This window comes from Spermophilus citellus (assembly GCF_964194105.1).
Source record: "Spermophilus citellus genome assembly, chromosome: 11".
NCBI lineage: Eukaryota > Metazoa > Chordata > Mammalia > Rodentia > Sciuridae > Spermophilus > Spermophilus citellus.
In genome coordinates, this window is record NC_138192.1 from 77,426,921 (window position 1) to 77,440,199 (window position 13,279).

The 13,279-nt window shown below is 32.5% G+C and overlaps 1 protein-coding gene across 2 annotated transcripts in view; it reads right to left on the minus strand.

Moving 5' to 3' along the window:
* Positions 1–13,279, minus strand: part of OLA1 (Obg like ATPase 1) — a 149,543-nt gene that overhangs the window by 34,321 nt on the left and 101,943 nt on the right. For both annotated transcript variants that reach the window (XM_081262251.1, XM_081262252.1), the window contains 2 exons: positions 10,782–10,862; positions 10,352–10,449 (listed from right to left, as the gene is read on the minus strand). In XM_081262251.1, the coding sequence (XP_081118377.1) occupies positions 10,352–10,449; positions 10,782–10,862 (179 nt within the window). The remainder of the gene's footprint in view (positions 1–10,351; positions 10,450–10,781; positions 10,863–13,279) is intronic.

Sequence of the window (13,279 nt, forward strand, 5' to 3'; positions counted from 1 at the left end):
TCTCCATATTCCCTCTCTTGGTCTCTTCTGTTTCAGATTTGGCCTAAAGTAGAGTAAGTTCTACACAGCAAGAAACAGCTTGCCATACAAACTATCTTATAAAATTTCTTAAAATAAGATGTCAGAGGAAAAAAACAACACTTTTTTTTTTTTAGAGAGAGAGAGAGAAAATTTTTTAATATTTATTTTTCAGTTCTCGACAGATACAACATCTTTGTTTGTATGTGGTGCTGAGGATCAAACCCTGGCCGCACGCATGCCAGGCGAGCGCCATACGGCTTGAGCCACATCCCCAGCGCCACCCCCAAAAACAACACTTTTAAATAAAAGTATTATTGTAGATTTTTCTAAGCCTACATCTAAATACTATCTTATAAACCAGTCAACTTATAAGTGATATATATATATATTAACTTATAATTTTTTTAAATGTTTATTTTTTAGTTGTTTTATTTTTTATTTTATTTATATATTTTTATATGGTATTGAGGATTGAACCCAGGCCCTTGCACATGCTAGGTGAGCACTCTACTGCTGAGCCACAACCCCAGCCCTTAACTTGTAATTATTAATTGCTTAATCTACTAAGCAATTTTCTTGGTTATATAGTATTATGACTTAGCTGCTGGCTTGCAAGCATGCAGGACTGGGGTTGAAAATCCATTTGAATAGTATTGAAAAGGTAAATTTGATTAATGAAAAAAGAAGCACAGTAGGATTTTTCTAAGAATTGGTATTCTTATTTAAAAATCTGAAGTATCTACAAAACAGTAAGATATAGCTGCCATATTCTAATATAAGCAAGAACTCAAGTTAGTTAACTTATTATGTAATTACAATGACAGACACTAACCAACTGACCATCAATCTACATCTATACATATACATATGCTCTTAGAATTAAGTAAAATTAGACTTCAAGCCAAAAGGACCTATTTTGGTCACAGAATTATTTCACTTAATATATGTAAAATATTTAAATTCTCACAATATATAAATATTTTAATTCTCACTTTTCTTTAAGAAAAGTATTATTCAATCTGGTAGGCAAAGAAATCAAGGGTTTTAACAAAAACTAACCAAAATATCTTGAGTTCATACGAAACACTGCAATTATATATGTTCTCTAGCAGGCATGAGTTTCTGTATAATTTTTGCTAGAATATCAACAACATAGAAAATTCTTTGTGTGCCATTTTGCTGCATGAAAAGGATGCTAAAATAAAAAAAAAATCTTTGTACTTTCTCTTATGAGTTTGAGCTAAGAGAAGTCTTTAAAACATTTAACTGGGTTTCTTACTTCACTTCTCTAAGCCTTAGTTTCTCTTTACCAAGTGAATAGAAATTTGCCTTTCAAGGTTTTTACGAGGATTAATTAAACCAAATGATTTAACATACTTAAATTCCCCAAAGTCCAGTACATCAACAGATGGTAGTTACTAATATAGTAATTAACCAGAATACTGTGCAAATAATTCATTTGTACTTTAACTAATAAAAGAAAGATACGTATACACACATCTCTACTCCTAAAGTAGTTATCAAATATAAATCTCAAGTACTGAGACTGTAAGGAAATAGAATAAATTAGTATGTGGTTAAAACAAACTCAAATGAGGCTGGAAGTGTTGCTTGCCTAGCAAATACAAAACCCTGAATTTGATCCCTAAGCACCAGAAAACAAGCACACATACATGATTAAAGAAAGCAATTATTGTGACAAAAGAATCAATATGTATTTTAAATATAAAAACTATTTAAATTATTGTCCCTGCAAAGGGATAGTAAATTGGAAAATAGATTTTAGAGATAAGTCCAGAACCACAAAACCAAAATTTTTGTATTACTTTTAGTTGGCATTCTCTATGTTATAATGAATTTTTTTTTGAGAGAGAGAGAGAAAGAGAGAGAGAGGGGGAATTTTAATATTTATTTTTTAGTTTTTGGCGGACACAATATCTTTGTTTGTATATGGTGCTGAGGATCGAACCCGGGCCGCACGCATGCCAGGCGAGCGCGCTAACGCTTGAGCCACATCCCCAGCCCTATAATGAATTTTTGATCTCAAATTTTGTTGAGCATGAACTGTCTAACAACAATAAAGCCTTATCAAAATGAAATTTAGAGTGATAAGAAATGTGACTAGTATATGATATATTTCTCAGGGCTTGTCTACCTTTCCAGCATCACCCACTAGTGCCCCAATGCTGAGATATAATGGCACAGTAGTAAAGAAGAATATGAGCTCTGCAGATAGATTGCTTAGGTTTGAATCCTGGCACCACTGTCCAGCTATTAATTTTGGCCAACTACCTTCATCTCTCTGAACTTGCTTTCCTCTCCTCAAAACGTGGGTAATAATACCTACTTTATAAGATTATTGGAATAATACCTACCTTATAAGATTATTGGGAGTCGTGGGACTGGGGCTGTAGATCAGAGGCAGAGTGCATGTATAAGGTACTGGGTTCGATCCTCAGCACCACATAAAAATAAAATAAAGATATGTGTCCTCCTATAACTAAAAAATAAATATTAAAAAAAAGATTGCTGGGAATCTTAAATACAATTGACACATAGTTAAGGGTTTAGTAAGTGTTGACTGACATGACTACTAGCCCAACATTACACACACAAATTATCTGCCATTATTCCATTTTCATAGTATACCCTCATTTCTCTGTTCATTTACACATCAATTCCCTTGTCCTACCAGTGATATTTTTAACAAACTCTCTAGTTTGTTATTTAAAAAATAAGTCAAATCTTTTACTGTATTACTACATAAAAGTTAATCTGTAGTTACAGTTATGTTTTTAAGGATCTAACCTGTGGCATTCCTATATTTTAGACTTGGCAGTTTAATAGAATTTTTAGTTTCAATAAGGACCACTGTATCTTTTGACCAAAATTTTATACATAGTATATACTTAAACATGGATGCTAAAGTGTGTGCTAAAATATACTGCTGTTATCTCTTAAAAATAGGTATTATATAGGGCTGGGGATGTGGCTCAAGCGGTTGCGCGCTCGCCTGGCATGCGTGCGGCCCGGGTTCAATCCTCAGCGCCACATACAAACAAAGATGTTGTGTCTGCCGAAACCTAAAAAATAAATATTAAAAATTCTCTCTCTCTCTCTAAAAAAATAAATAAATACACTAAATATGCAATACTTATATAAAAAAATAGGTATTATATAGTTAACAAAATTACAAGATAAAGCAAAAACAGCAGCAGCAAAAAACTTACTATCCTAAGACAAGCACACAGTTATCAGATTTCTGGAGGTTCACAAATATATCTTGTACTACCTCTTGGCCACAAGTCATCATGTGTGGAACAGGCAAAAATATAAGTCAAATGGATCTATTTTTACTACTTAACTTACAAGAACTTGGGCAGGTTTTGTAATTTCTCTAATTATCCTATCTGTAAAATGGGCATGATAATATGTTTAATAAATATAACATCATAAAACTTCTATTTAGTAAGTTTTAATATTTATGTAAATATGTTTCATCAATTCTTCTATTAACATCTCAGCAATTTCTAATCTCAGAGTTCCTGTCACATAGCAGGAACTCTGATGTATGTCTTTTGGTTTGGTTTAGTAGAAGCTAAATCAATGATATTAAATGGGGAAAAATTAATTCAAGCCCTCACCATGGCCTATTAATCCTTATACATATTGACCCCTCTATTCTTTTTACCTTATTTTCCTTGTTTATTCCATCTGGCTACCTCAGAGCCTTTGCACTTGCCATCTCCTCACCCTCAGATTTTCTCAAGGTGTATGCACTTACTTCTCAAGGCCTCCCTAACCACCGTAACTAAAATAGCCTCCCTGCTCTGCTTTTATTCATGGTGCTAATAATTTCTGGACATTAAACTTAATAATTTCTTATTGGATGCTTATAATCACATAAAACTATAGCCCTATGGAAGCAAGGGCTTTTTCTATTCACTACCTAGAAAAGTACATGATACACAGAAGCTCAATGATTATTTGCTGAAAAAGAGAGGGAAAAAACCTCAATATCTATCTCCTCTTTGAGCTCAGAGACTTCATATGTAACATATTTTTATGAAGTTGATTCCTTTTCTTGATATAAAGCATTAAAAAAGACTGAATACCTACAGGTAGTCCCAACCTTTTAAACAGGGGTATACTTATAAATTGATAATTTCAGAGCAGGTTTTAAAGCAGAATTTTTAAAAAATGGTGATAAAAATGGTCACAGATACCTAAGTTGTATTATTTCTACTATATTGTGAATTAAATAAGCTTTTGAGGATGAGTCTCACAATCTTATGTTTTTGACAGGAAAATGCTTTCTAGGTCATGCAACAGTTTGAGTACCATTACTAGCTTCAAATACAGATATGCCAATTGTACAATAAGTTTTTTTTTTGAGGTGGGGGGTTACAGGGGATTGAACCCAGGATGCTTAGCTGCTAAGCCACATCCCCAGCCCTTTTTATATTTTATTTGGAGACAGGGTCTCACTGAGTTGCTTAGCAACTCGCTAAATTGTTGAGATTGGCTTTGAACTCATGATCCTCCTGCCTCAGCCTCCAGAGCCACTGGGATTATAGGCATGTGCCACCAAGCCTGGCCTCTATGAATAAGTTTTATTTTGAATTTGGTGTCATTCTAGTCATAGCAACAGCTGTCCACTATGAAGAAAGATTGTGAAGAAGATGGTAAGACTAAGACTCAAAAAACTTATTTCCAAGCAATTGCAATTTGGGAGAAGGAATGAGAGTAGGAAAAGACCAGGTCTTATTTCCAACACAGTCCAGAAAAGCTGCTCTTAAACTGGGTCTTTCAACCTCAGGAATGTTCTGTACAGTTTCACAGTCAGGAAAAAAACATACCATCATAAAGCTATATGTGACAGGTAAAAAGACAATAAACATCTGCCTGGCCATCTTTTCTTTCTGAATTTGGTATAGTTCAATTCATTAAAATCATAAAATTCTACAGTTTGGGGATGTAGCTCAATGGTAGCACATTTGCCTAGCATGCACAAGGCATGGTTTTATTTCCAGCATCATAAGGAAAAAAAAAAAAAAAAAAAAAACAACCTTCTGCCCACAAATTTCTAGTACTTGAAGGGAACCTTAGGGATGATCTTTAATTCTTTACTTTCCCTGCCTCACCACCAACACACACTTACATACATATATTCAAACAACAGAGAAAGTAAGATATAGATCACAATGGAACTACTTAAAAAGACTTTTTAAAGAACAAACTCCTAATTTTAAAAATGATGCTACTGTGATAATTAACAAATAATTTACACTACTGGAAGCCATGGGGTGTAAAATAATCTAAGATGCACATAGTAAACTACATTGAAGTAGATGGTAGGACCATAGGATCATATGGGAGATGGCAGCAATATTATATTGCTCTATGTGTATATACAATACATTTTGTTCCTCACTCTAAATAACAGAAAGAAAAACCAAGGGAATGTACTCAGAAAATGCATTCCAAAGGTCAAACACATTCTTTCTCTATTACTGAGTTCTTTTTAAGCTTTGAAAATTAAATTTGGGAAATATTATTTATTTAGAACACATTTTATGTGAACAATACGGATGAACTACTTTCTACATGAAAGGCTATGTCATTTGCCCAAAGTCAAAGAACTAGTGAGCAGCAAATAAAGACCACTGCACCAGTATTTCAAATTTTAAAATAATGTTCTAAGTAAACCAAAGTTCCTAAAAATATCTATTCCCTAATTTATAAATAGAACACATTATCAAAGTTTCTCAAAAGTTCTTTTTTTCTTATAGAAACAATGTTATTAATGGTACCCAGCATTTCAGTCTAGCCTTCAAAAGTCTACTTAATCATCCAGTAAGTGAACATTAACTCCAAAGCTAGGTTTTGTGATGGGGGAACATGAATAAAGTACAGGCGAAAAAAGTAGGAAAAAACAATGTGCACAAGCAGGATATTTAAGCAAAACACTGAAATGGCTCAAATTATCATCCTCTTCTATAATCTTCTCCCAGGGAAACCCATTTTTCAGATCCTGTACTCTGTCTTGAGGCTCCATTCTAAACCCCTCACAAGGCTCTACATCCAACAGTCCTATAATTTCTGAGCTTTAGAATTCTTACTTTTTATCTATTGCTAGCCAAAATTCTTATTTTTGAGTGTAGATCATTCTAACTCATTATTTTGGAAATGAAATTTGAACTAGAGGTCCTTCATCTCTGGCACATAAAGAAATATGTCCTTCAATTATTCACCAAATTAAGAAGGGTTCTCTGTATACATAAATCATTTGTAATTTAAAGAACATTGTGTAGTTATAAACCAAATTTTGTCTTTCACTTCCTAGATCATAGGTGTATGTGCATGTATGGAGAACACTTGTTTTAGCTTTGTGTCAAATGCTAGAATATAACATTTTTTAACAGCTTAAACATTTTAATCTCTTAAAGCTAGAAAAAAAAATAAAACTTTTCCTGTTTATGTGGAGCATAGTTTAAAAAAAATCAAAGTCCCGACATATTTGATAAATCATATCACTCACAAATCATTAAGTCAGCAAATGATGCTAATGAAGATTACAAGGATACGCCCAAATGTACCACATTCTCTTTTCAGTGAAACATCTTGCAAACAGAAATTAATGGCTATAAAAAATATGGGCCAAATTCAAACAAATCAGAGAAAATTCCTAATACACATATATTGTGTATCAATAGCATAATGCTCATATAGAGATACACTTTCTTCTACAAGTATCTTTTTCATAATATGAAGTAAAAAGTATACTAGTAATTAGTACCTCTTGATAAGAATATGAAATTGCTGAGTAACCAAAACCATTTCATGTAAAAAAACCCCCATAAATTCACAAATATTATTACACATAAAAAGCACATCTGTAAAAAAGAATAGGAAAATAAGAAAACATTAGATCTATTCCATGATTTCTCCCCTAACTAGGTATACAATTTATAGTATCTCCACACTGTTTTTAGTTTTGTACAAATTATATGAAAAACTACAAGACAGACAAGTGTGTGTGTTGGGGAGAACTGAATCATTGTATAAGAATTAATAATAAAACTTACTTGTATTTAAAATTTACTTGTGAACTTGACACTGCCCTTGATTACAACGGCTTAAAAGACTCCAAGTATCTGTCTACCTATCTTGAATCAATTTCATCACTTAGAATAACTCATATAATATTAACAAAAAAGAAAATATTATGTGACTACAAATCCACCAGGGTATATACAAATGTGTTTATAATGAATGCATGTGTACAGACACACCTATACTATGAGGAAGTCTGAATGTCTTAAATTTTATTTATATTTTCCAGGTGAACATGAATATGCAGTGTAAATAAATAATAACATAAATCCCTTACCAATAATTTCAAGACAGATGGGGACAAGAGAATAAAAAAATGAAACATAATTAGTAGCTATTAGGTTTAAAACATATCTAAAATTAGTTTGTTCTGATTTCATAATTGGACAGCATACACTACTAACATAGCAGCAAAAGTGCAAAGACTGAAATCTAAACCCTAATAAAGCAATGGTTTGACAGTTCAAATGTCCTGTACCTGCTTGACACCATGACTCAGTAGGCAATCTCAAATGAAAATACTGCATGCATATAGTATAATCTTGGTTATAAGTAACTGATAATATTTAGAAAATGAAAACCTCAAGTGTTCAAAAATCATTAGCATCCACCAAGAATAACAAAAACTCCTACATAGTTTTATTAAATTCATCTGAGAAACAACAATTAAAAAAAAAAAAAAAACTTTCAATGGATTCTCTCATCTTGATTGTAAAACAACTGCAACCAAGCTGGCTAACACATTAGTATCACTTCAGGGGCGAGGTCTTAATCATAAATCATCAAAATAATGAATTCAACATTGTTAAAACTAGTGAGTAAATGCTTGGACCCATTCCAGTTTTTGTCTTTCAAAAAGTCGGCATATCTACTCAATTTCAAAATGCTTCCTTTTTTTCTAGAATTGAAAAATAACATGTTTCCATTTAAATTTCAAGCAAACTTTAAATAATATTTTAAATATTCATTACTTCTAAATGGTGACCTGTAAGATAGTTTTAGTTTTTTTTTCTTGTGGCAAAAGCCACAAACCTCTCCTCCTCTTTTCTGTTTAAAAGTTTTCTGCTTCCTGTATGGGTCTTAATTTGTCACAGTAACATTACAAGTTAACCTTAAAAAAACAGAAACTTTTTCTTTTGCTAAAGGAGCAACTAATACAAATGGAGCTTATATATAAACATTACCAAAAAACAAGATGTTAACACAATTAAATGGATTTAGTAGTTAAAATGAATTTTAACTATTTACATCTGCTTGTAGTGTTATAAATGATGAAAACCTAGTGTTCATATCCTTAATAATAAAAATTTATTCTGTAATTTAATACAAAGGCTATGTTGCATAAACAGAGGATTTAAAGCTGTAGCAGAGTGGCTGAATGAAAGGAAAATGGCAATCTTTCTGGCTCCAGTAGATGCCATTCCCTATCACACAATGTTTCCCACTCATAAATACATGACAAATACTTCCTCAATCATTTTTTACGAGCAGGGATGCACAGGGGGTAGTCAATGGCTAGCTTGAGGGAAAATAGGAACAGCAGGCGGCAGAAACTGTACAGAAAATGGCTATGTGGTAAATTCTCTTCTGGAACATCACTCAGTTACCCAGTCTTTGATCTTTCAGCTACAATTACACTAACTTCCACAAGATCTGGATCCACCCCCCTGCCCCGCCATACACATACCCCAACCTCAAACCAGATCATTAGTTACACATAAAACCTACTAAAATTTTGTTTTATAAAATGTGATCATTCATACCTCTACATTGCTACAAATTAAAATTTGTTATTTAGATAAGAGCTTACTTTCAATTGGCTATAACCATATCATCATCACAACTGGTCTCACAAAAAACATGGGGTGTCTGGCGACAGCTAAATCACAGACTGGCGTCTCCTAAGCAGTCTGTCTACCATTAGGGTCTGGGAAATGGTATTTACTATACAATTAGAGCCATGGAGTTCTACCTGTAATCATCCAAATACAGGTGTGAGAAGCCCCTTTGGGCAAGGAAACTGACTCATCCCTTTTCATGTAAACTTTGATGTCTGTATTGTTTCACTCAGCCTCAGGAAAGCTTACCATTCATACTACCATGAGAAGATTTATTAACTGAGGTCAAATAATAAATTTTAAAATTCCTTCCTAAAGGTAACAATTTTTAACACATTAATCATCAAATTTATAAGAATTGAAACAAGACAGAAGCGATTATTTTAAAGTTAACTACTTGCTGGAGTACACTGACCAGTCTGAACAATGTTTTTAGGTTAAATTGTGTTTACTAAAACATTACCAATAAAAAGGTTAAATTCAGCTCCCTATCAGGAAAACAAAATGTCTTATAGTAATATCAACAGGGCATTTTTAGTTGCAGTAATTTCACAGAATTTATTCTAATGATTTATTGGAGTTAACCATCTGACATTAATTATTGTTTTGGCTTCTAGTCTATGAATGTTTATTTTTCAGTTTAAAGCCTTCTCACTCTTTGATATCATATGGAAATGAGAATTTTTAATGGAAAATTGAAACCATGTGCATCTAAGTACTTAATGAAGTACAGGGAGAAACTGACAATATATTTTAGGAGAATTCAGATATTTTGCTCTTGATAGTTTTGATCTATTTTATAACTCAACAGTATAAAATATTGAGGGTCCAGTGAGGCAAGTTAAAATGAATTCTATGTCAAATGTGGACATATGATTGTTTTGGAGTTTCTAAGACAAATCTTGTATGTTTTGATTACATGTCAAAAATGACAATACATTAATGCATAGTTTTCACCTTGGAACATTTTTAAAGTATTTGAATGGTACCTAACCCCACCCCAAGTTTATTTTAAAGCATTCAATCTGTACTTTAAAATTTCAACACAGGTAGGAATTCCTAGCTTCAAGTTTTATTGCTCCAAAAACCTTTGATTTTCATTTTGCAATGGATAAAAACAATAATGCCCAATGAACTAAAATTTGCTAAATAAATATGTATGATTCAAAATTGCCGAACAGTTTTGTTTTTTTTTTAAGTTCTCTCAGTATAAGTTAGGAAACTCAATTCTAAATTTAACACCAGTCAAAGCTTTCATGTCCACTTTGAACTTTTACATAAGGAAAAAATATTAAAATCAAACACAGTGTTATATGTATGTGTATCTGTGTGTGCATAGATAAGTATCTGAGTATATCTGGAGAGGAAAAACTTACCATTTGTTTTTCTTTCTAATGTAGTCTTTTTCAGAGAGATTAACCAAGTAGACCATTGGTTTTGAAGTCAAAAATAAGTGTTTATTCAACACTTCAATCTAAAATTGGGGATAGAGAAAGAACACTTTGAAAAAGTTGGGTAAATATGAGCAAATCACTGAATAATTTATAAGTACACCTTCTTTAAAATAAGTAGGCATTTTCATTTTTATTATTCTTGTTTCCAAAAGATTAGTTGTTATGAAATACCAAGAATGAGAAAATGAGGAAGGTGAGGGATGAGGAAAAGGAAAAATTAATAAGCCTAGGAATAAACAATTACTGACAGAAATAAGAAGTTTTACTACATATAATGATAAGTATAAAATAATGACAATTCTAATTTACTCTCTAAAAAATCAAAGGCAGTAACAGCATATTTATAACTTACCTCTTTGTCATTCCAATCATGATAGAATCGAACAGGTTTCTTTTGATCCATAACCCAGGATTTGACTTTGCACATTATGTCCTATACATGATTGAGAAAAAAGCAAATATAAAATAAATACTAAGCATTTAGATATTAAATATTAAAAGTTTTCAAATCCTCAAGGATAAAAAAATTTTAAGTAAAGGGGAATTAAACCACATAATGATTTTCAGCACTGCATTAAAAAACACCACTGAAACATTAAGGCATTAAATTTTAATATACAAAATGAAGATGTTAGCAAAATTAGTAACAGTCTGAAAAATTTCAAGACAACTCAATCACATCATAGACATAATATTAGAGTTAAAAATATTTCTACATTACCTAGTGATGCCACATGCAAGACAAACATGCTATTAGGAATGGGGGCAGAGGGTATATTGGAAAGAGACTATATTATATTTTTTCCTTAAAAAAATAAAATAAATGAAATTGAGCCTATTATTGATGATCTCCCTTCCAAAATATTAAATCAACTGACCAAAATCTTTTTCCTTCTGAATTAATTTTTGCCCACACCTTCTCCTTCCCACTTCTTTTGCCGCTCCCCCACCCCAACCTGCCAAAGCCTCCATTACACAATGGCAAGAGCCCTGCACTGGTGACCTCCAACCAGCTGCATTCACTTTCAGAACATCTCTCTCTGCTGGAAATCTAAAGGCCTTTTAGTTAGCAAGCTAGTGTGCATTCAGAAGGAGTAACTGCAGGAAGAGCCCAATGTGCTTTGTTTCTCTGGCCTTTCTTCACAGAAAGATTAATCATCTGTGAAATGGAAACGGCAAACAGCAAGTGACACAAACTGAACCCTTCAAGCCTTTCCTCATCAGTTTTGTAGTTCTGAATCTAAAAGCTGCGTGTGGCAAGGTTCTCCTTACAGGCAGGTGTTAATAAAAGGCTCTCAGGTCTGAAAGGTCAAACTTGGCTCTCACAGAAGAAGCACATTTGAGAGTCATGTGGGGCTTTTTTGTTATTGTTGTTGTTTTTCTGTTACAGATAATTTATGGATATGTTTTAAATATGCATTTCTCAAAATGCACTGTAACAATTATTATTAATAGATTTCTCAGATTTCCATCAATGTGTTTTACTCAACCATAATCAATTATTCTCCCATAAATGTCTACTTATATAAATTATCTCAATATTTAGTATACTTTTCTCCCAAATCTTGCTGTTACCAACAGAAAAAATAAGGAAAAACCCCCATATTCTTAGATCCTGATTTGAAACCCTCCAGGAAAAGGACTTCCCACAGATTTTAACAAGGAAGGGGCAAGCTGAAAACTTTTAATGAAATCTAACATGTTCTGCTTAAGAATAATCACTTTTACTCTTCTATAACTGAATTTCACTCATAAATGTTTAAAAGTGGCTAATGTAACACCATTTCCTACAAGGAGAAGATCAAAGTGCTATATTACAAATGCATTATGATTAAAAAAGCCCTGTGCAGCCTTGCTATTAACTGTTCTTTAAACCCTAAAAGGCTTCCCATAGATCTCACTTGGCATTGCATATACAACCTTTGACAAGTAATGTAGACCATTTTTATTCATTGCCTAAAATTGTAGGCAATTATGTGCGTCACACTGGCCACCTGCAAATTCTGAATGCCTGCTCCAGTTGTCAGCGCAAAAAACTAATGTCGGAGGGGATTAATCTAGGGGGAGAGAGTCCTCTTTAATGGCTCCAGCAGGTGAAATGGCCCAGCTGGTTACTATGATGAGTGGCCAGAACAGCTTATGTAGAGACACGCAACAAGATTATACAAAAGAAGGAGAAAACAGTGGTACCATCTTTTTTTTTGGTTCCATCAGTTTTTTCAATTAAAGAAAGAAAATTTTAAACACAGACAAAAGAAAGTCAATCCAAAAATAAGGGAGTTAAATTTTAATCATATAAAATGTGTAAAATACTATTGTAACTGTAAACATTTTTACAAAACTAACGGGCTTCAAAAAGCACAGAATCACTAGTGAAGGAATTTGAGTACACCTCTTTAAATTAACTAGATCACTACTTCAAATATCTTATCACAATAGCATTTTGGCACAAGGTTTTCTTCTATTTTATTTTTCTCCTCTCTTTTATGCCAACATATTATACTACAAATTAGGAAGGCCCCAATTTTGATTGACTCATACTTAAAAGTTCTCAAATAGTATATTCCTTAAAGTCACATTCAAATATTTTTAGAAAAATTTACAAATTATAACCTAGTTTTTGAAAAGATGGAAATAAAATATTTGGCACCAAGTACTCTCAATTATCCCCTTAAAATATTTAACAACCAAGAAAAGACACCTTAGATTTACTAATGATGTCAGTTTTTACTTAAAACAGAAGTAGACTGCAACCACACGAGATTACTGCATATAAATGATCATATGTGGTATGATTTCAGTTTGTCCTTTTCTTATATAAAGTAAAAATTAATTCTAATGTTAGCGAAA